Below are 19,992 nucleotides of genomic sequence, written 5' to 3' on the forward strand. Positions count from 1 at the left end.
TAATATTTCATCACTTTCTCCATAAACGCCTGAGCGACGAAGGACGTTTTACAGCAAAACACTTAAAATTCCATCCGAGAAGCTACGGACATTAATTCAAAAATGTTCAATTTAAAAACTGCCTTTTACGCAATGTTGTTCGTGTTGTTTATAAATCAAGGCTCTTCCTTCTCCTTCAATTCACGCCGAGAGAAACGTTTTTCGTCCGGCTTCACTTACCCAGGAACAAAATGGTGTGGCATGGGTAAGTAAATGTATGTGAAATATATAAGTACAGAACAGACACGTTGTGAAAAGAACATAGTAAAAAATTCGACATGGTTCATTATATTTCGTGCATTAGTTGCTGGGTGATCATCCAGCAACTTTATAAGATCCGAGAAAAAGATTACCATATTCGAAAGAAATCTCTCAAAACGGTATTGCATCTTGTTTAGACGACATAAATCTATAATTTAACAATAATTATAATTTCAAATGCGGGCAATGTATTCATGTGTTCTGACTGAGAAGTTCATCACAAGCACTTATTTGCTATACTAGTTTCGGTTATTTCGCAAAATCTCATTATGTTTTGTCAACAACTTATCACTAATAGCCTTATCCACCAGTTTAACAACCGGGGTTTGATGTAAAATGAAATTCTCCTGACTACAGTCGCAAGAAATTTGCAGAGATTAATAAGAAGAATTTGTTTTTTGAACATCAGGATATTGAACGCCAGAAAACCGTGAGCGTTATTTGGAAGAGCTGGGACCTAATGGTTGGCCGACTGGACCCTGGATTGAGGGGTCAGGGTTCCAGTCCAGCCCAGAGTTGTTTTGCCGTGTTATTAGGCAAGGAACTTCATTTTTACCAAGTCTCTTTCCAGTAAAAATGAGAACTGACGAGCTTTTACGGCAAACAACTTGACCGTATACGCTTTTACATCGACTGCATACATTTTTAGTCTGTTTTCAAATTGTAATTGATTTTAAGAAAGACAGGGTCACAAAATTTGATTACACTCAGCAGATTTTTTCAATTTGACTTCGCAATCTTCCCCATTATATCTCTCTTTTTGTTTCATTCAATGAAAATACGTCTATGGCCTGGGGGGTACTCCCATATATATATAAGATATATGGGTATGTGCCGCTGTGAAGGGGTATGGTTTACAGACAGTCTAGAATAGGGTACAATTTACCGGAAAAGTGACCAGTGTTGAAATAATTTAGTTTAGAGCAGGATTCTTTACCCCGGGGTTCTATAATAGAAATTGAAACTTGAAAGTGACTTTGTAAGGCATCGGTGTAGTCAGCTTATGTTGGACAATGATAGTGATAAAGTTTCTGCATGGAAAATAGATAGTCTGGCATATGGTAGGGGGTTTGGGTACGTAGTCTAGAATAGGGTTGCAAAATCAAGCTGATCATAGTCTAGTAAAGGGTAAGGGTTTTCAGTGTCCAAGCGAGACACCCCTACCCAAAGATTTACAGAGTGCCCCCAGGGACCGGGTCTTTGGGTTTTGATCTTTCGAAGTTACAGTCGAACCCCTATTAAGCGGCCACCCATTGAATGGCCACTCCTATTAGGAGTCCAGTAACGTAATAAAAGTCCCGATGAGGGCTTTTCTGTTGTTTTTGCCACTATTAAGCGGCCACTATCCATTTCCCCGAGGGTGACCGTTTAATACAGGTTGAACTGTCTACTCAGGCTAGTGCCCCTATAATGTTTCAATTCTAATTTTCGATCGCAGGTAACAATGCAAAAAACTACGAAGATCTGGGAGTGATGATTAAGACTGACAAATGTTGCCGTACTCACGATCAATGCAGAGAATACATCCCAGCGTTTGCCTCCATTGGCGGAATGCAGAATAACTTACCTTACACGGTCTCACACTGTGATTGTGATTCGGCCTTTTATCAATGCTTAAAACAAGCCAACACTGAGACAGCACAACTGGTTGGAGATATGTTTTTCAATGTCTTAAAAGTACCTTGTTTTGTTTGGAAAAAGAAAGACTGTCCTGACGGAAGATGCCAGGAACAACGAAAGGCTGTTTTGCAGCTTCCTAAACATTTTCGCTGAGCGGAAAAATGTTACAACTTACTGTACTGATGGAATCGCTGATCCTGTCTACAAAGTCATTAAAGTGAAACTGCGAGACTGTTTTTCTTTTAAGACTACGACATAACCACGAGCACATAAGCCTAACTGTAGTGAGGACGGGCACAGCATAAGTATAAACACAAACAAATGGTAGTGAAGACATGCACAAGCACAAGCAGAACAAAAGGCTATGTTATTCTTGTGCTTTTGCCTTCGCTTATGTCAAGTGAAGACGCCCTTCTGGTCTTTCTGTAAGCCATAATCATAAACTCGTCCGCCATCTTGTTTTACGTATCGCAGAGGTATGGAGGAACCGAAAATAAGGTCAGGTAATAGTCTGCGTATGTTTATGTTTGTGTTGTGGGAGTCATCACTACTGTTACCAGGCTTTACTGCTTTAAACGCAAAGCTGATTTGTCTAATTTGTCTGTTGGCATAGCACTTAAGATTTTTTAAACAATTTCAGAAAAAATACATACTGGAAGTTGCGCAGAAAGAATCACAAGGGAATCATGCTGTCTCCTTTTCACTCTTTGATTTCACTTTCTAAAGCCTTAGATATTTTTTTCAAAATGCGCATTACTTTTCTATCAATCTCACTCTGGTAGAAATACGAACACTGATTGAAGATGGGATAAAACGACAAAGATTTCAGCGGTCGGTCAGCGGTCTTTCTAAGGCTGAGCAAGTTAAAGGAGCTACGTCACGGTTTGCCCATCTTGAGAAGTTAAGCCTGAATTTTTCGAGTTCGTCGTCTGAAATCCGTGTCCATCTTCTCTATCCTTAACCATCCTTGTTCCTTTATGGTTTATTATTATCGCTTTGGTGTTTTTCTATTTTATTAAACTATTATTTTTAAGTTTCCTGCAATTCAAAGGTAATTTTAAACGTGGCCAAAATATAGCTCTAAATACAGGTGACTGAGTTCCTTTGAGTCCAAAGACTGAACACAAATACTTATTATATGAACTCCTGTATGATCCCAAAGGAGGCCACTCAGTTCAATGCGTTGCCTGTACGGACTCCGATTATGAGGGAGTCGCAGTCTGGTGTACAGTATTTCTTTTTTCTTTTTCTTCTATCGTTCTAGTCTGGTGTATTTCGTCAATAAACTTTCTTAATGCTCAACTATAAAACTGCAAGTCAAACTACTCTTATTTCATTTTATTTCACCACTCTGGTTTTCGTTTAAAGCTAAAAACATGCAATTTGTGTTGTTTGCTGTTCTTGTAACATCTCGACGCTTCTTAAACACAGAACGCGGCTTTTGTCTACTATTTATTATTTTCTTATTAATTATTCTCTTTCTTAAATATTATAGAGCCCCGTCCAAACTTAATCGCTTGCCGTGTCGACTTCTCGACATCGATATAGCGCCAAGCTTAGAGTGTTATTTCCCAGAACAAAATACTGAAGGGAAGAAACTATACGAATCTTTGCACTAGAACAATAGCCCATCTCCGAGTTGCCCTAAGCCTCTCTATCAAAGCGAGGCCTGGTGTACAACCATTCATATGAAAATAAGTTTAATTTACATGTGAATAAAATCTCATTTTCATATGAAAAGATGGAAACCAAGACTTGGTTTGAGAAAGAGGGCTAAAGGTAATTCGGATAGGGCCTATTCGCCAGGGGCTCGATGAAATACACCGATTTAGCTGCGACACTACTACGCTACAGTTGAACTGGGGCTCAATTACGGGCAGTCCTTACAATTCAAAATTGTAGAGAGAAAAGAGTTGTCAACAAACGAAAGCGAGCTCTCTCCCGTTTGTATTTTATACTAGTCCTGACTTCAATACAAAAACGTTAGTCCCATATATTTTTTACCTTTTAAATAAGTCAATCTGTTCCTCTTTTCGAAGTTTACCACGCCACAAAGGCAAAGGAAATACTTTAAGATTTTCGTGGAGGTCAATTCTCCAGAATCAACGGATCGCGCCAGCGATCGCTGAGGAAATAACTTTGGCAGAGTGTTTTATATTTTGTAATTGAAAAAAGTAGAAAAATTCAGGCTACTTTGAATGGCATTTCCATCCGCTAAATTTTTCTCTTCTCGTCAGTGAAATAGTTTACTTTTTCCGAGTCCCAATCGTAAAACCAAGCAGAGGAGACCAACTATAACTTTTTCAAGTGAGAAATGGGCACCAAAGATAATTTGTTTTCTCCAGGCCTTGATGATATTCTGTGTCTTAAAAACAGAAGTACATGAGCAAAGAATTCTTCTTGTAGATCTCAAGCGCAAGTCGCGTGGGGTGATGACACGTCGTCTCTATCAAACCAATGACCAATCACATCAATCACCAGCAACACGTGATCAAAGATGATCAGTCATTGCACGGTTACGCGCTTACTGGTTCAGCTGAGTAACACAAAACAAAACCGTTCTTTACTGTTTACTAGTGAGCAAACAGGATTTCATCACTTCGTAGACTCCACCTATTTAACCCTTGTGAAAGATCAAAATTCGAGCTTGTTCGATTTTAAGAGACTTAACCTTACACGCATAAATACGTTTGGTAGCAAAACACTGGAATTACCGGCTTCTTGAATTTTACATGGTCACTGTTGATCACCTTTTGCACCTAAATGTTTTTCACACATCTATAGTCTCAGCTTGAAAACACGAGCTACAAATAGACTCGATATAATTTGTTCCTTGACATTCCTAATTCCGTCTCTCGTGCACTCCTGAGATATGCGCTCCTAATGACGCCCTCTTTCAGGTAATAATTCGTATTACCATTTCTCTACTGTCAAGACTAACCGATCAAATATTTTCATGGATGCAACATCACCTTGATCGTTTAGCCACCCTTGGTCAAACTTTTTTATGCAACGTTTTGCGTCAAAAACGATTGATCCAAGATATGTTGGCTAGAAATGTTTGATCGTTTTATCGAGGCTCACGAACTATCCAAGAAAATTGACTGCTGTCTTACAAAACTGGCTGACGTAACCCCAATGATCCAACGTTGCCATGACAGATTTCTGCGCTCTCTTACGTTTTCGTGTAACAGCGTGATTGGCCAATAACAATCGGCAATTGTTCTGATACTTTTTCGAGGGTTTGGAGATTCTGAACAACACCAACCAATTCAATCTTTCGCGATCGACGATCAATGACACGGTACGTTTTGTCACCGACTAGAAGAACAGAGTTAACAAGCATTCTGTTTTCACACAATTGATCATTTCTCAATCTTTCTGCTGGCAATGAGACTCTCCGAAAGATGCTGCTACTTGCCATTAAATCCGCGAAGACGCACTTCACTAACCGGTTTTCATCCGGTTAGCCGTGCGTTACGCCTTAAAGAGTAAAATGGCAGAAGTGCGGAATGGCAAAATAAGTTCATCAAGCGCTGAAGGTCCTGACAATATTATGCGCTAACTTGCTCCCTTAATGCCAAATGTTTAAAATAATGTTAGCGAAAATGGTCACCCTCTTCACTTTTTTTTTTTAAAAAAACAACAACCAAGTAGAGGAGAAACGTATTGCACTGAGTTCTTTCCCTCTGGCTACCCGGCACTACGACCTCTCTCCTAGTTCATGCATGCCTCATACTAGTGCCTCATTACAGGCGAACCAGCCTGAGTATGCCATATCCAATAAGAGCTTTTCACCATCGAAAGGCGTCAGAACACATTGGCAGGTTTACAAGATCGTTTCCGAAGTAGGAGGGGCTGGAGGAAGATGCTGTTTCCGTCGGGCTTTAGGCGTTGAAGGTTTGGAGCTACCGCCGCTTGAGTGACTGAGCTCTTCAGTTTCAATAATAGGGTCGTGTCCAAACTTCATAGCGCCGTTAGTTATTCGATGCGCTACAATAGGACTTGAATACTGACCAGCGGGAAGGTCTAGTTTGGCGGTGCGCACCGGCGAATCCGTTGCAACCATAAGTTTGGGTTCTAGCAGCGGGGACTTTAGTACAAGGTTATTGAGATTTCGGTAGGATATCGTCTCCGCTTTTTCTCTTTTGCTTAGTTCCTCTTTATAGTAGAACTCAAAGTTAGAGACGATGACTGGTACCGGAAGAGCAATGGCGAGCACTCCCGATAGTGCACACAACGCTCCGACTAATTTACCTGCGAAACAAACAAAAAACAATTAAACGAAGGTCTGAATCGCCCTAATACTGAGGCCTTCTCTCTTGTTTCGTCCGCACGAAGCCTGGGGCGGAAGCTGGCCAGAGAACTCGTAAACCTCAATCTTTTTAACACTCATGTCTGAACGAAAACTTCCTAAGAGAAATTTATAGCTGTAAGCTGAATTGAAGATGTCCTAACTTCACTCTAGGCAGCCATATGGAATCTGGTACTATTTGCTCGGCTTACACGTTCAATGCTATTCGGCGACGTCACCCATCAAAACCATGTCAAACTTTGGGTTTGAATTTTGGGTAGATAACAGCGCGGCGTCACTTTCCTTTTATGGTTGTTTCAATCTCAGGCTCTTTTGTTATTATTACAATAGTTTTGGAAGAACCGACGCTTAGCTAATTTCCGATCGCGAGAATACGGCGGAGTCTAGGCTAAACAAGCATGCATACATATGTACATAATCTTTATTTCAACACGATAAAACATTCGTTAGCTAAAACTACAGCCGAGAATACCGAGTCCGAACTAGGCCTGATCTGTGAAGGAGAGTAATGCAGATTTACCCGTGGATTTTTTTAGAATTTGACCGATTTTAGCACGCTTGTTGAGTCAAGGAAGGATATGATAACTTGTCTTTTAAAATTCTGGCTTTTTTAGGATTTTTTAGATTTCAGTAAGACTAGCGAGGCCCAGACGAGATTTTCCAGAACGAAACTATTTACCCTAAGGGCCTGTTTACAAGGAGAGAGGGTTTACATAGCAGCTAGGGTTACCCGGGTAGGCGGGTAAACGGCCCTAAATTTAATCAGAAAAGTGTTGGCTCTACAAAATCAAAAGGAGTTGGATGGAAAAGTACTTGAAAATTTCCCGAGAAGGAGGTTGAGAAAACACAACTTACCTGGTGTGGTCTCGGGCGCTACATCACCATACCCCACCGTTGTCATGGTGACAACTGCCCACCAGAAGGCAGCAGGAATGCTGGAAAACTCGGGATTTGATTCCTCTTCGGCGTAATACGCGGCGCTGGCAAACAGCACGACTCCGATAACCAAGAAGAGCATTAACATGATCAGCTCATTGACGCTGGCGTACAACGTCTTCCCCAGAACGTGCAAGCCCTTGGAATGGCGAGTGAGCTTGAAGATCCGACACACTCGAATTACCCTCATGACTCGAAGGATATCGATGCTCCCCGCGGACTCCTCAGGGACCGTGAGAGTCACGTAAAAAGGGAGAATGGAAAGCAGATCTAGGATGTTTAGCACCCCTTTGAGGAAACTAATCTTATTGGGCGAGGCGATCAAGCGGATCACATACTCGAAAGTGAACCACGAGCTGCAAATCGCGTTCATAATGAAGAAAATACGTTTGTTTTTGCCGCGTTCTGCAGGCTGAGTTACTGTCCCGTTGCTGTTCCTCTTTTCGGGAACAGAATCGTCCAACACGGGCATTGTTTCCACACAGAAAATCACAATAGAAATCATGATAATCACAAGCGAGAATATCGCCAAGGCTTTGGCCTGAGGTGAAGAGCTTGGGTGTTCGAACAACATCCAAATTGCTCGCAAGGTCTTGTTCTCGGGAAGTTCCTCTTCTTCCACCTCCCCATCTCCATTCTCTTCCTCTTCGCAGGCGGCCTCTTCATTTTCTTTCTGTATTTCGTCGGTCAACTGAAAGAAGTTCAACTCCTCGAGGAAAATTTCATTGGGTACATGTAGAGGCCTCTCAAGAAGTCCGCCTGATTGATAATAATACAAGATGGCGGTAAACGAACTCCGATGTCGATCGAAGAAATACTCGTTGTTTTTGTCGTCAAAGTACCGCTTTCGCTTTTCGGGATTTCCCAACAGCGTGTTGGGAAACTGGTTCAACGTGTGCTCGAAAGTCTCGTATTTTTTCCCGCCAATGTTGATGACGACTGGCTCCGCCAATTTGTCGATCACGACTGGTACCGAGTTTGAAATTGACCAGTCACGTGACGTGGTGCGCGACCGGCGGTAACTAAGGGTAACTGCTGTGGCGACAGCCATTGCCATAGGGCTGAGGTAAAAACCGACCAGAAAAATTCACCCTTGTTTTACAACGTGGTTTTCCTCTGTTTAAGACACTTATTGTAATTTGTTAACTTTCCAACTTTCTTTAGGAGGCGTTTACACGTAATTTCCTGTTTGCAGATCATCCATAGAGTTCAGTGTTTTGTTGGACACAGCTTTCAGTAGCTTTTTCAAACATTCGTCATAAAGGTCCAGCTTTTCGCAAATCCCCCAGGAACAAGCCTTTTTCTAAGTCTTTGCTCTGATTAAACCGAAATTGAAAACAAACTCTTTAAATTATTCAAAACTCACAGCACGACACTGGTTTCAATATATTTGAATTACACGACTTGAAAATAATTAATTTCCTTGGCCTTGGCTTGAGGAAATACGAACTTTTTAATTTCCCAAACGTCTGTTAAATACGTGACACTGAAAAGACTGCTGTCGTTGTAAACGCCACTCCAACATACCTTTCCAGACTTTCTTTTTGACCTCTTAATGGTTGAAGTCGAATGGCCATTCGAGAATGTTACAAACGAAAGCTTCAACCAAATCAAACTCTTGTTTCTACCCTTTCATATTGTTTAAAACAATTGCGATATTCAGGCACTCTCCTTGACTTATTCACGTCCAAAAGTTTTCCAGTCCTGTGTCTAAACTTCTCGAGGCTTCTTTAGTTCCTCATTGAAGACTGAAAAGAGAAAGAACATCGATTATTTTACTGTTGTCAGTGATATGGTAATGTTCTTGAATGAAATTGAAACAAAACACGTTTCACAAAACGAAGTTTGGAGTTCAGAAATATACATTCATTAAGGTTAGCGAGGTGTGCCTTTTCTTCTCAAAAATGTGTAATTAATAGATAGTTTTTCCTTAAGCCAGGACTATTTCCTGTTTCAAATTGCATGTCGACGGGGGTCTTCGAGGACAATTTACACTTAAATTGGTATTTTCAATCGAAACGCCCTAAACTCGAAAAAGAACTGTGGTAAAAGGTAAAACGCGTCAAAGAAAATGAAAAACCAAGAGAAAGATTGGAAAAGACAACGAGATTTCTTCGTGGCTACTCACTGTCTGTAAATTCTTCACACTGATTTCCCTTGCAAATGTGAGTTACTGTTCTTGTCCTTGATTCTCCTGAGTTTTGACCACCTATTAGCGTCCAAACGAGAACAAAAATGCGAACAAACACATAACTAAAACACAAATTTTTGCCTTACAAGGGCGCGAGAGGGAAATATGCCGTGTGTGCAGTATTCATTTTTAAACATCTTACTCTCGCATATGGGATTGTTTTGAATTCCCTGGCCGCGATGACGTCGATCGATCCTTAACAAGATTGTCGATCTTTTCTACAAGACGGTTCGCCAAGCGACGTGAATTTCGCAAAAATAAAAAGTCGCTTCAAATCCTTAATCGTTTTGGTCGCTTCACTGAAACCTTGATATCAGAATTGTGAACCTTTGAGTACGAATGTGTTCCTCGTTTTACTAGCTAATTCCGATATTTTGGGAAATCCATGTATTTAAGTTCACTGGTTTTGTTCTCAACTGAACAGGTGTCCGCGAACGAAGTAATTAAAAGGCAAATTTTAATGGATTGGTTTACGTTTGGCGCCAACTTTGGGGAAATGCGGGCGTTGTCTAAAACACCACAAAACGACGCAATTACTGTTTTGCTTGAAGGAAATGGCGTTTTAAATGAAATTTTGAATAAATCAGTGATTTCACTGACAGTTATTGTGTGGCCTGAGCGCTCGAAGAATATACTTGATTATAACTTTTAATCACGTCAAATAACTGCACTAAAAATTTATGTGGTTCCAATCAACGGAAAAATATTCCAAAATTAAAACGATGAAATACACGTGTTTTTTACTTTCACTGCGAAAAACTAAAGGAAATTTGGTCGAAGGCAACATGCAAGTTTTTCACACTGCATCTAATTTCTAACGGAAAGATCTGATTATATACCCACGATTTTTGGTCAAATTCTCTTAACAAGAACTCTAAGAACATGTACGGAGACAAGTGAGGAGAATCTGGATGTTGAAACAACACTGGCCTTAAAAAGTGTTGAGTGCAGTTATAAAATAAGAATGAGACTACCGGCGATCAGATTGGCCGCTTAGCGTGTCACTATTTCGGACTTTGTAAACAAAGTCAGGTAAAATCATGATCAAGCTCAATTTTCTTGCCCTTAATTTATAAAACAAATAGAAGACTACCGCCTAGTGTGAGAGTACAGCTTATGAAAACCCTTTCCACACTACAGGCTTCCGAGTGCTTCTTTCTGCAGCATGCTACCCTAAACCGTCAAGAACCAGCGTTAAGCGTTTTTGTCTTCTTTTCTAGTTCAAACAATTGACGGGTTCTCGTTTCGGCCTTCGGCTTATTTCGACCTTGCCGTTGAAGCCTGGAACCCATATCAACTGTTAAAAGTTATGCCTCTTTGCCGAGTGGAATGTAACGAATGTGTTCCAAGCTCGACCACCAAACTCAATTGGAAATAGGCGATACATGTATCTGGGAAAACTTGAAAGCTTTACGTAGCATTGCATTTACTTTTTCACTAGGGATCGCCAAAATTTTATCTTGTGTACGTAACTTATTAAAATCAAACAAAATAATATCCTCAACCTGAAAGTACTGTACTTTTCTTACTCTTTCATTTGGATGCTCACACCCAAGGGTTTTGTCTCAGTAGAACATCTTGTACACTAACCATTCAAATGAAAGCTACTCAGCAGCTGATTGCACTGTTTGTCATGCTGTACAAGATGATTACAAACTTTTACTGAGGCGGATAAAACTTTACACTCTATACCCTACACGTGAAATCGTTCGAATACAGTGAAGCATTTGTGCTAAAATCAGTTTTGAGAGCTAATGACAGAATATTGATTTCGTCACCATGGTGAGTTTCAAATAGCTAACAACTACCTTTACCAGTAAACCACTTAAAGGGCCACAGTAAGCCACACCTTTGTTTTTGTTTACATGCGAGAGTTTGGCTATTATTTTTATTCAGAGCATGTCGAAACGAAAGGAAATCAATGTGAAATTACTTAAGATAATTTAGCATACTTTCAGGAACACAACTTGCAGTTAAACAATAATGTTTCGTTTCACCCTGCAATTTCAATAATCTCGATGCCATCGTTGTATTTTTAATACAACGACATTTCCTAAAATTTAGAATATTTTGTAACAAAATACTAAACACGGCTAAGGGAAATTTAACAGAAATAATACGAAACCAGTTGAAATGCACGATTTTAAGTTATACGTCCACCCACCCCACCTCCCCCCAGAACTTACGCGCTCAATTTGCATCAAATTGTGAAAATAAACATGGTGGTTATAGTGGTACACAAATCAATGTGTGGGTTGTCCTGGCTTGATTGTAAACGCTCGAAAGGTCAGCTGCTTTCAAGTCCATAACGGCAGTTGATTAACTGCAAGCAGCCGACACAAAACAAGAATATAATCCCTAACTCTAAACCGGCACCTGATTGAAGTGTTTCGAATTGGTTTTGTCGCTTTGTCAACTGACTTACATGAAAGGGTCACAAGGTTATCTATCTGGAAAACACGCGAAAGGAACGGTCGGGTGAAAAAAAAAAAACGAAGTGAATGGAGCATAGGAAAGCAATATTAGAAAACCCGACCCGAAGCAGGCGGTTTTCTCTACTACTCCCAGCAGTCATAAGGAGTTGAATCCAATAAAAAACGCGCGTGCAACTTACAATTTACTAACTTCTGTTGAAATAGTCAGTCGAAAAAAGGTAACAATTTACGTACAAGATAAAAACCAAGATTGGTCTTATAAGCCCTGGGCTTTTACAACTTCGTAAGGGTTTTTCGATGGGCTTATAAACAGAGGGGCTTATAGCCGAGGGGACTGATCGCCGGAATAAAAAGAAGAACTTGATCGAAATAGATTTCTATCTGGTGGTTTTCAACAGAGCTTTAAAATATAACAAAGCTAATTCAAAACAAGGAAAGCTAGAGGAGGCCTATATCTCGGGAGGAAGGGGGGGGGGGGGTGGAGGCTTATAACTGGATGTATTTTTTGGTTTACCTGTAGATCGGCCTATAACCGGGGCGAGCTTATAAGCGAGGGGGCTTATAAGCGGCAGTCTACGCTATTTCTACATGATATTGACACTGTACAATAGACAGCCAATCAGATTGCGCACTTTTTTTCAGTCGTAATTGAAACAGTCCATGTAAGCCTTGATTTAAAATTATTCAAATGGAAGGAGTTGTTCATAAATACAGTTTGTGCAAGTTGTGCGACAACCATGGACCACTCTTTCAAAACGATTTAACGAATTAACTTTTCGTTGTGAGAGGGCTTCAATTTATTTTCCAGTGGCCGATAAACATAGAACGGGTTTCTGAAGTGTGTTCGGCCGATGAAGAAGGTTTAAATAATTTAACAGACAAACACTGATTGTATAGCGTTCATTAACATTGTACAGCATTCTATATAAGGTGTTAACAAAGAGCAAACACGAACACATCCTTGTTTAAAGTAAATTAAAATTTGATAGGTTTGCACCTTACGTCCAAACGTAATTTAAAATTATCTATACTCTACATTTCGGTAATTGCTTGGGCTTTATTTATTAATTAGTGACCTCCGAGCTAAGGACAAAAAAAGTACATAGATTTATTGATTTATGAAGCCGTAACGAAATAGTAAACAAGGAGGATTAATGAGTTTCGTATGAACCGCAAATTTTTGTACAATGAGTGCAGCAACACAAAACGATCTTGCACGATTCGGAACTTTCTTCCACTTTCGTGGATTTTTCACATTCCTCTGCGTTTTGCTACCATTTTAAACCGTTACATCGAGCTTATATTCAACATGCATTCAACATGCTTAGGCAACGTCCACACCACGTAGAAAGATTTGAAAACAGCGGTTTCACTTTGAAAGCGCATCAAATTTTTTCCGTCCAAACTACGCCGGAGGAATTTGAAAACTCAACCATCACCGGTCATTTTGAATTTGTGTTTGAGGAAAACTAGGGCAATCACATGATTATCGTGACTAAATCATTTTCAAAAAGCTCCGTTTTTGAAATTTTTTCCGTCAACACGAAAAGCCGGGCAAAGGCTGGCGTTTTCAAATTGCCGCGAAGAAGAAGAAGAGCGTCTTCGAAAGCTCCGTTTCCGTGACGGATTAGTGTAAACAGTAGGCACAATCTGTAGAAATAAAGCTGCTTTTTCAAATTTCTCCGGTGTAGTGTGGACGAAACCTAAAATAGTGCACGCAAGTCCGTTCTTCCATACTCTGATGCACTCTAATTTTTGCATCACTTTGTTATATCACTCAAAACGAGTGCCCTGTATACAAAACCTGACGTTACTTTCTTATTTTAATTGTTAAGAAGATTCTAACTCCAGCGCAGTATTTACTGAAGTGGAATTATGGACATATGGAGATTAAGATTATTTCAGTCCGTGATAGTTTTTACAGTCATCATATAGCCTGAATTTACCTCGGGCTAAAAATTTGTTTCATAAAAAAGAAACCTTATTTTCAAAGCGACCCAAGTACTATGTGCAGGTACAATAAATCGATATAAACACTGCAAACGAAAGAGCAAGCTTAAGGAAGAAACCTCTTTGATCACCTCATGCTTGCATTGCCGAGTCAACATCAGGCCTAGAAATTATATCAGTTACAACGTACAGTTTCCACCACTACTCAGTATAGAGTTTCCACCGCGAGAATTAATTAGAGCAACTGTTTATGGAGCTTGGAATTGACGAAGAACATTTTCGGAATCTGACAAAGCAACAATACTCCAAACATCTGGTCCTGGGTTATTCAAAGAATCAGTAGATAAAAACCTTTCCACCGGATAAATTTCTATTCAGTGGATAGGCATTAAGATTTAAGATGCAGATGCTACTAAATTATCTTTACTTCAACATGATAACAATTGATGACCGAAATGTTATCTCTAACTGCTCGATCGTAGACGAAGGAAATTAAACGGTTTCCTTACAAATATGCACCGGCTTAAAAGTGGTTACTATATTGATTCACTGTACCAACTGACATTTAAATCAAAGCAACAATCTTCATCAGATGATATTTGGTATTCTCATCACACTTATGCTTGACAGTGCAGTTAAAATGCGAGGAGAATTTAGGATTCTGATCTCGTCTTTGCGCGCGTTTTATTACCGGGAATACGAGGCCGAATACGACTTTCGACTTCCAGTCCAGATTCCTAACTCGTCCCTGTTGAGTTAAGTTGACCTGAACTGAGTTGAACAGGAGACTATCGATACTGGTGTGAAACGAGTGAAAATCGAAAAAAGCACTAGCTTTGAAAAGTTGTTACCCAATTCTCGTAGTCATAAGTTCGCTATTGAAGTAGTACGTCGCTTACTGAGGCGCGCGAATGTCTTTTAAGGACCCTTTCAATTAACACTCACAACATACAGAGACTACGAACTTAATTAAAACCAGCAAGCAAGAAACAACTACTGTATTTTCTACTTTTACTACCGATGAAAATGAGTTCGTTTTCGAAGTAATGTTTGTTTAAAGACTAAATAGACTTTCATAGAAGGTAAAAGATTATTTTTAAAAATCAACTTAAACTGTTGCCATTTGTAGGCGGCAGAAAGTCGAAAGGTTTCTTTTGTTTATAGTTTTAGAATCTCTTAATCGTTTATGTAACTTTTTTTTCCCCTGAAACAGTCTCAGTATTATTATAAGTTATATAACCTTGTGTTAGAAAAAAAGATGGCTTATTTGGCAAATGAAAAGAGCCACACAAATAAATTAACCTCGATGTTCTTGGGAAACATTTTGCCAAAAATTTCTTTTTCGAGAAAACCTGTTTCAATGAAAAATGCATGATTAACACGACGAAGTTTTTTGTCGTTGATAAAACACACTGAAATCAATGCATGATATTTTGAATATCAAACTTCCAAAGCTCTTGAAATCGAAAACCCAACTTATATGAATTATTATTTCATTAAATTGCGGTATAGTTCGTCTATTCCAATATTCTTTTTCAAATAATCAAAGTACACAGTCCATAAAACGAGATTAGCGTTTTCTTCGTCAAGATTTCTGTCAGTTAAAATTCGCTATTCCCCATTTAAAACGCAGTGATGTGAAGCACAGAAATTCTGTTTGGATGTTTGTAACTGAAATAATTAAAAAGACCTTCAACCACATTTTTAATTACTTTGGTTCTGAAAGTTCACACACTTTTTAACTTACGCCAACCAATTATTTTTATTTCCTGAGAAAATGAATCAATTGATAAAATTTGAAGAAGAAAACTATGGAGATCCTGCGAATAGATTTACCGTTGTCATAAACAGAGTTTCTAAATTTAATCGATCTTGTAAACCATTGCAAAGACGGATTTACATTAATGAAAAAGATCGTGTCAATTCCTTCCAAGTTTCGTTATTTACCTTAAGACCGCACGCGCCTGAACAAGAAAAAAGCAAGGTGGCAAACCCTGCCATTAAAATAAATATTTACCCCGAAGCCTCATGTAATCAAAACGGTTGAACAATGGAAAAGCAACTTTTTCGCAGAGGCACAAAATTCTCTTGTTGTAACCTATCAAAACTCTTCTCGCAAATCTTTGTCTTCTCGTATTTTAGTGACGATTACTTCGACAAGTTATTCTGTGAAATATTTCCTTCTGCGATATCTTGCGCAGAAACCCAGCTTATTTAACATGTATAGTTTAATAACGTGAAGCAGTATACATGTTTGTGGCAATTTTAACCTCAGTAACACTGCATATATGATTAGAACAAATTGTCCTGTGCAGCTGTTTTAATATGCATTTCAAATGCAGCAGTCCTGTTCAAGGTTTCACTACATACGCCACAACTGCCGGAGTTGCTTACAACGCACCGTACTTTAAACTAAGGCGCAAAAATCTCAAACATAATGTCAAAAGGGCAGAAAAGACTTCAATCAGAAACTCGGTATTGTGGAAATGATGGGAATGTTGGCAGTTGAAATTGCCGCAACGAAAGCTCTTATGTCATTGAAAAGGGTGAATTCGCGGGGTTTCATATCAGTAAAACAAGGTGAAAATGTGTCACCAAGTGAATAAAAATGGGTTGCCGTACCTGTTTCCTTTGATTATAGACGTGCCATCAATCTTTTCCCAGCCATATGACCTGGTTGGTAAATCTACGCGCATATAAACAGCGAGGGTCGATCTTTTTGAATGGCGAATTAAAATTTAAAGCAAGTTCCATTCAAGGGCAGATGGCGCTTGTGTTATTTGGTTGTCATCAGTGGAGAAACTCCGCAACAGTCACCGCAACTCACAATAAAAGTTGCGCCAGATAACGAGAAAATAGTCTCACAGCTCATAAATATTTCACGCGTTTCAACTCAAATATAAAAACAACCTCTCTCTGTCTTCTTTTGAAAAATCGGAAAATGAGTAAAAAAAAAAAAAAAAACCCGAGAGGAAATCACTTGAGCACTGCGGTCAAATGGGAACCCTTTCGCTTTGAACTAACTTCAGATCAAGAGTTCCAACGCCGAATACATTTCGGTCTATTTTTGTTAGGGTTGTAAATTAAAAGCACTAGGTCGTGAACAAATTTGATCGGGTATGAAATACAAACAACTGCGAAGACAATACACCTGTTTTTAAGCTGGATATTTTGCTTACAAATTCACAGTAATTATTGCAAAATGCCTCCAAAAGCTCTTTTGATACTATGGAATCCAGTGGTCGTTTCTTTGTTCGTTCCTTTTAGTATCATCGCATCCATTCTTACATAATCACGACGCGAGCACTTTTAAGAACTAAAAACTCATCAAACGAGCTTATTTTAGCGCAGTGATAAGCGAAGTTGACTTCATTATATAAATATGAAGTAGGTTTAATTTGCCATTGATCCAGGTTTGTGCTCTGGTTAGCCAAAAGAAAGAGATTAGCCAAAACAAGCATGGCCGTTGGAAATTCGTCAAGAATACAGCAACACCACTCTCTCGTCTCAAAGACAAGAACAGAGTCCATTTTACGAAAAACAGACAATGATCACTTGACAAAGTCACTCATTGTTAATGTCGCTGGAAAAAAGAAATGCGGAAATGTTTCGATCACTGATTCCTGCCTTTAATAGTGTAAATTTAGAATTGAAATTTAACAAGTAAACCTTCTTTGCAAGTCCTTTGTGAAATGGAAATCCAATTCTTATCTGAACATTTCAAATTTTTTTAGAGTCGATTTGCACGCGAACGGTTGCAAACCAGTGGCGAATGAGCGGTGGATTGTTTAAAATTTATTCAATTGAAAAACGTCCAATTAGAATTGCGTTCTTTCGATGCTTTTGTAAAAAGTTAAGCTGCTAAGAATTAAATTTTAAGTGAGGGAATTCGCTACTAGATATGGCCGACACAGAAAAGCCACAGCACATTAAAAAAAATTGGAACTTTTGTGTGCAAATATGGAAGGAAATAAATCAAACATGAACTTAGCTTAACTTCTACATAGAGACGTTGAACAGAAATGTCAGTTCATCGAGGAAAAATCAAATTTTAATTCGGGACATTTCGCTGCAAAGCTTGAAACCAATTAACAGAAACGACGCATGGAATATGATGATTTTTCTTTGATCAATTCATTTCGCATTTACATGTAAGAGAATTTCCGACCAATAACAAAATCTAAATCTTCTTTGCACGGATTACTGTTAGTATACCTTGAAATCTTGTTATGATCTCAAGTCTCACACAAATCCTCCTGCCTTTTTGAGACCTCTTAATCGAAGAGGGAATAAGGAGGGGGGTAGGGGTGGGGGATCTGGAGGAGCTTATTGACGGCATAACGAATATTTAACAATTAGACCCGTAGCCCTCAAGGGTCAATAGCCCATGAGGCGAAGCCGAATGGGCACGCTTGATTATGCCAATTTCGCTACTCGAGTCCTCTAGTAGCGTAGCCAATTAAAATGCAGGATTTGCATTAGTCCACTAGTTGGGTAATTCTAAGTTTGAATAGATTTCATGAATAAAACATAAGTTTTCTCATTAACTTCACAGAATATTTCAGTGTCGATTATTTAAACGAAATTTAGGTGGCGTTTAACACGAAAGCTAATTGCCTATCAATTCCGATCTTCAACACGATCTTATTTCTTGATAATTTGTTTTCCAGTTTTCCACGTGGAACTAACCCAGAGATTGAAGAATGTCTTGGCCTGTTCATTCACAATTTTCAAATACACATTAAAAGGTCTTGTAGATCTACGGATTTACTCACTGTTTGGCCGTCAGTAGAATGTGAATAAAAACTTTCAGTAAAGATAATTTTCTTTTAAATGTAAACTTTAAAACTGTTTGAATTTCGCGGGGTTTCGTTAACATAAACAAATGCCAATTAAGAAATTGACGTCAGTTTTTATGCGTCTGTTCTCTTATTGATGATAAATTGCGTCATGACATTGTCAAAGTGGCTGTCGAACCACGAGCCACAGGCGAGAGGTTCCGCAGTAAACGTCAATTTGTTTTCTAATTACAATAACAAGACCCCAAAATGGTCAGATGCCGGGAATAAATGTGGGGAAAAGGCGCCGTAAACTTGCCGTAAACTTGCCGTAAACAAAGATAAGTGAATTTTATTCAAAATGGCGCGAACATTGTCGATAGCTTTTCTCGCTTTTGACTGGCTACTTACAAAAGTCCATAAAATCTCATTGGTTAAAAAGTTGACAGTTTAACCGACAGCTGAAAGTTGAACTTGAAAGCTTGCATACATTAAAATTTTATCCGTCTGTACTCTTATTGATAATAAAAATAAGCCAATCAGCGCGCGAGACATTGCACAGTTATTGTAAAATATCCATTGGATCAAATTTATACTTTCTTTTGCTAGTTACATATACTTCTTAGGCAGCGTCCTCACCACGCCGGAGAAATTTGAAACCACAGCTTTATTTCTATGGTTAGGCCTACCGTCCACACTAACCTGTCTCGAAAACGGAGCTTTTTCGAAACGCTCTTCAAACCGAAGGAATTTGAAAACGCTAGCTTTGCGTTTTCGTGTGAACGGAAAACATTTTGAAAACGGAATTTTTCGAAAATGATAATCTTGTGATTCCCCTGCCCGAGTTTCCTTCAACCACAAATCCAAAATTGCCGATAATAATTTGTTGCGTTTTCAAATTTCTCCGGCGTAGTGTGGACGGAAAACATTTGATGCGTTTCCGGAGTGAAACCTCGGATTTCAAATTCCTTCGGCGTAGTGCGGAATATTTCATAAAACTGTCGCAAACAGTTTCTGGAAACCACAAGCACATTTATCTGCTCTGAATAACAAGCAACTACACCGGTTAAAAGACGAACTCGGGATTTGCCCCACAGCTCCGCACGCACCGCGCATGAGCAAAGAACAACATGGGGACGAGGCAAGGAATTTTACATGTGCGCATGCGTGTTTCTGTCGTCATATGATTCATATGACGGCGTTCCCTTGATAGAATGACAAATAAAAGAATTCTCAACTTGTACAGATTTATATTTTTATTTTTAATTTAGCACGATTAGTGTGAGAGTGTTAGCCTTCAGGGCCGGGTTGTTCGAAATCCGGTTAACGCTAACCCAAGATTAAAAGTAACCAAAGTATCAATTTTTCTTGCATAAAAATGTTTTTCATTGCTTATGTATTGTGCGGTTTAAGACTATTAAAACTCAAAACTGAAAGACAAATAACATAAACAGAAAACCTCACCGA

General features: G+C 39.1%; 2 protein-coding genes across 4 annotated transcripts; one reads left to right on the forward strand and one right to left on the reverse strand.

Annotated features, from left to right (window-relative positions):
• LOC110048469 (acidic phospholipase A2 PA4-like) lies at window positions 1–3,302 on the forward strand. Its single transcript, XM_020754263.2, has 2 exons — window positions 1–244; window positions 1,739–3,302. The coding sequence occupies exons 1-2, from the start codon at window positions 103–105 to the stop codon at window positions 2,071–2,073; spliced, it is 477 nt and encodes a 158-aa protein (XP_020609922.2). The 5' UTR covers window positions 1–102; the 3' UTR covers window positions 2,074–3,302.
• LOC110048339 (potassium voltage-gated channel subfamily A member 1-like) lies at window positions 3,244–16,928 on the reverse strand. 3 transcript variants are annotated; one of them, XM_089280020.1, is made up of 4 exons: window positions 16,370–16,928; window positions 9,300–9,380; window positions 7,091–8,919; window positions 3,244–6,177 (listed from the first exon to the last, which is right to left on the reverse strand). In XM_089280020.1, the coding sequence occupies exons 3-4, from the start codon at window positions 8,226–8,228 to the stop codon at window positions 5,750–5,752; spliced, it is 1,566 nt and encodes a 521-aa protein (XP_089136146.1). In that variant the 5' UTR covers window positions 8,229–8,919; window positions 9,300–9,380; window positions 16,370–16,928; the 3' UTR covers window positions 3,244–5,749. The 3 variants fall into 3 exon arrangements, with proteins under 3 accessions (XP_089136146.1, XP_089136147.1, XP_020609783.2); XM_089280021.1 differs by lacking the exon at window positions 9,300–9,380; XM_020754124.2 differs by lacking the exon at window positions 16,370–16,928 and having other exon boundaries at window positions 9,300–9,778.
• Between the last annotated feature and the right edge of the window lie 3,064 nt (window positions 16,929–19,992).

This window comes from Orbicella faveolata, unplaced genomic scaffold, assembly GCF_042242905.1.
Source record: "Orbicella faveolata isolate gen_17 unplaced genomic scaffold, um_ofav_v1 contig_47, whole genome shotgun sequence".
Taxonomy (NCBI): Eukaryota; Metazoa; Cnidaria; class Anthozoa; order Scleractinia; family Merulinidae; genus Orbicella; species Orbicella faveolata.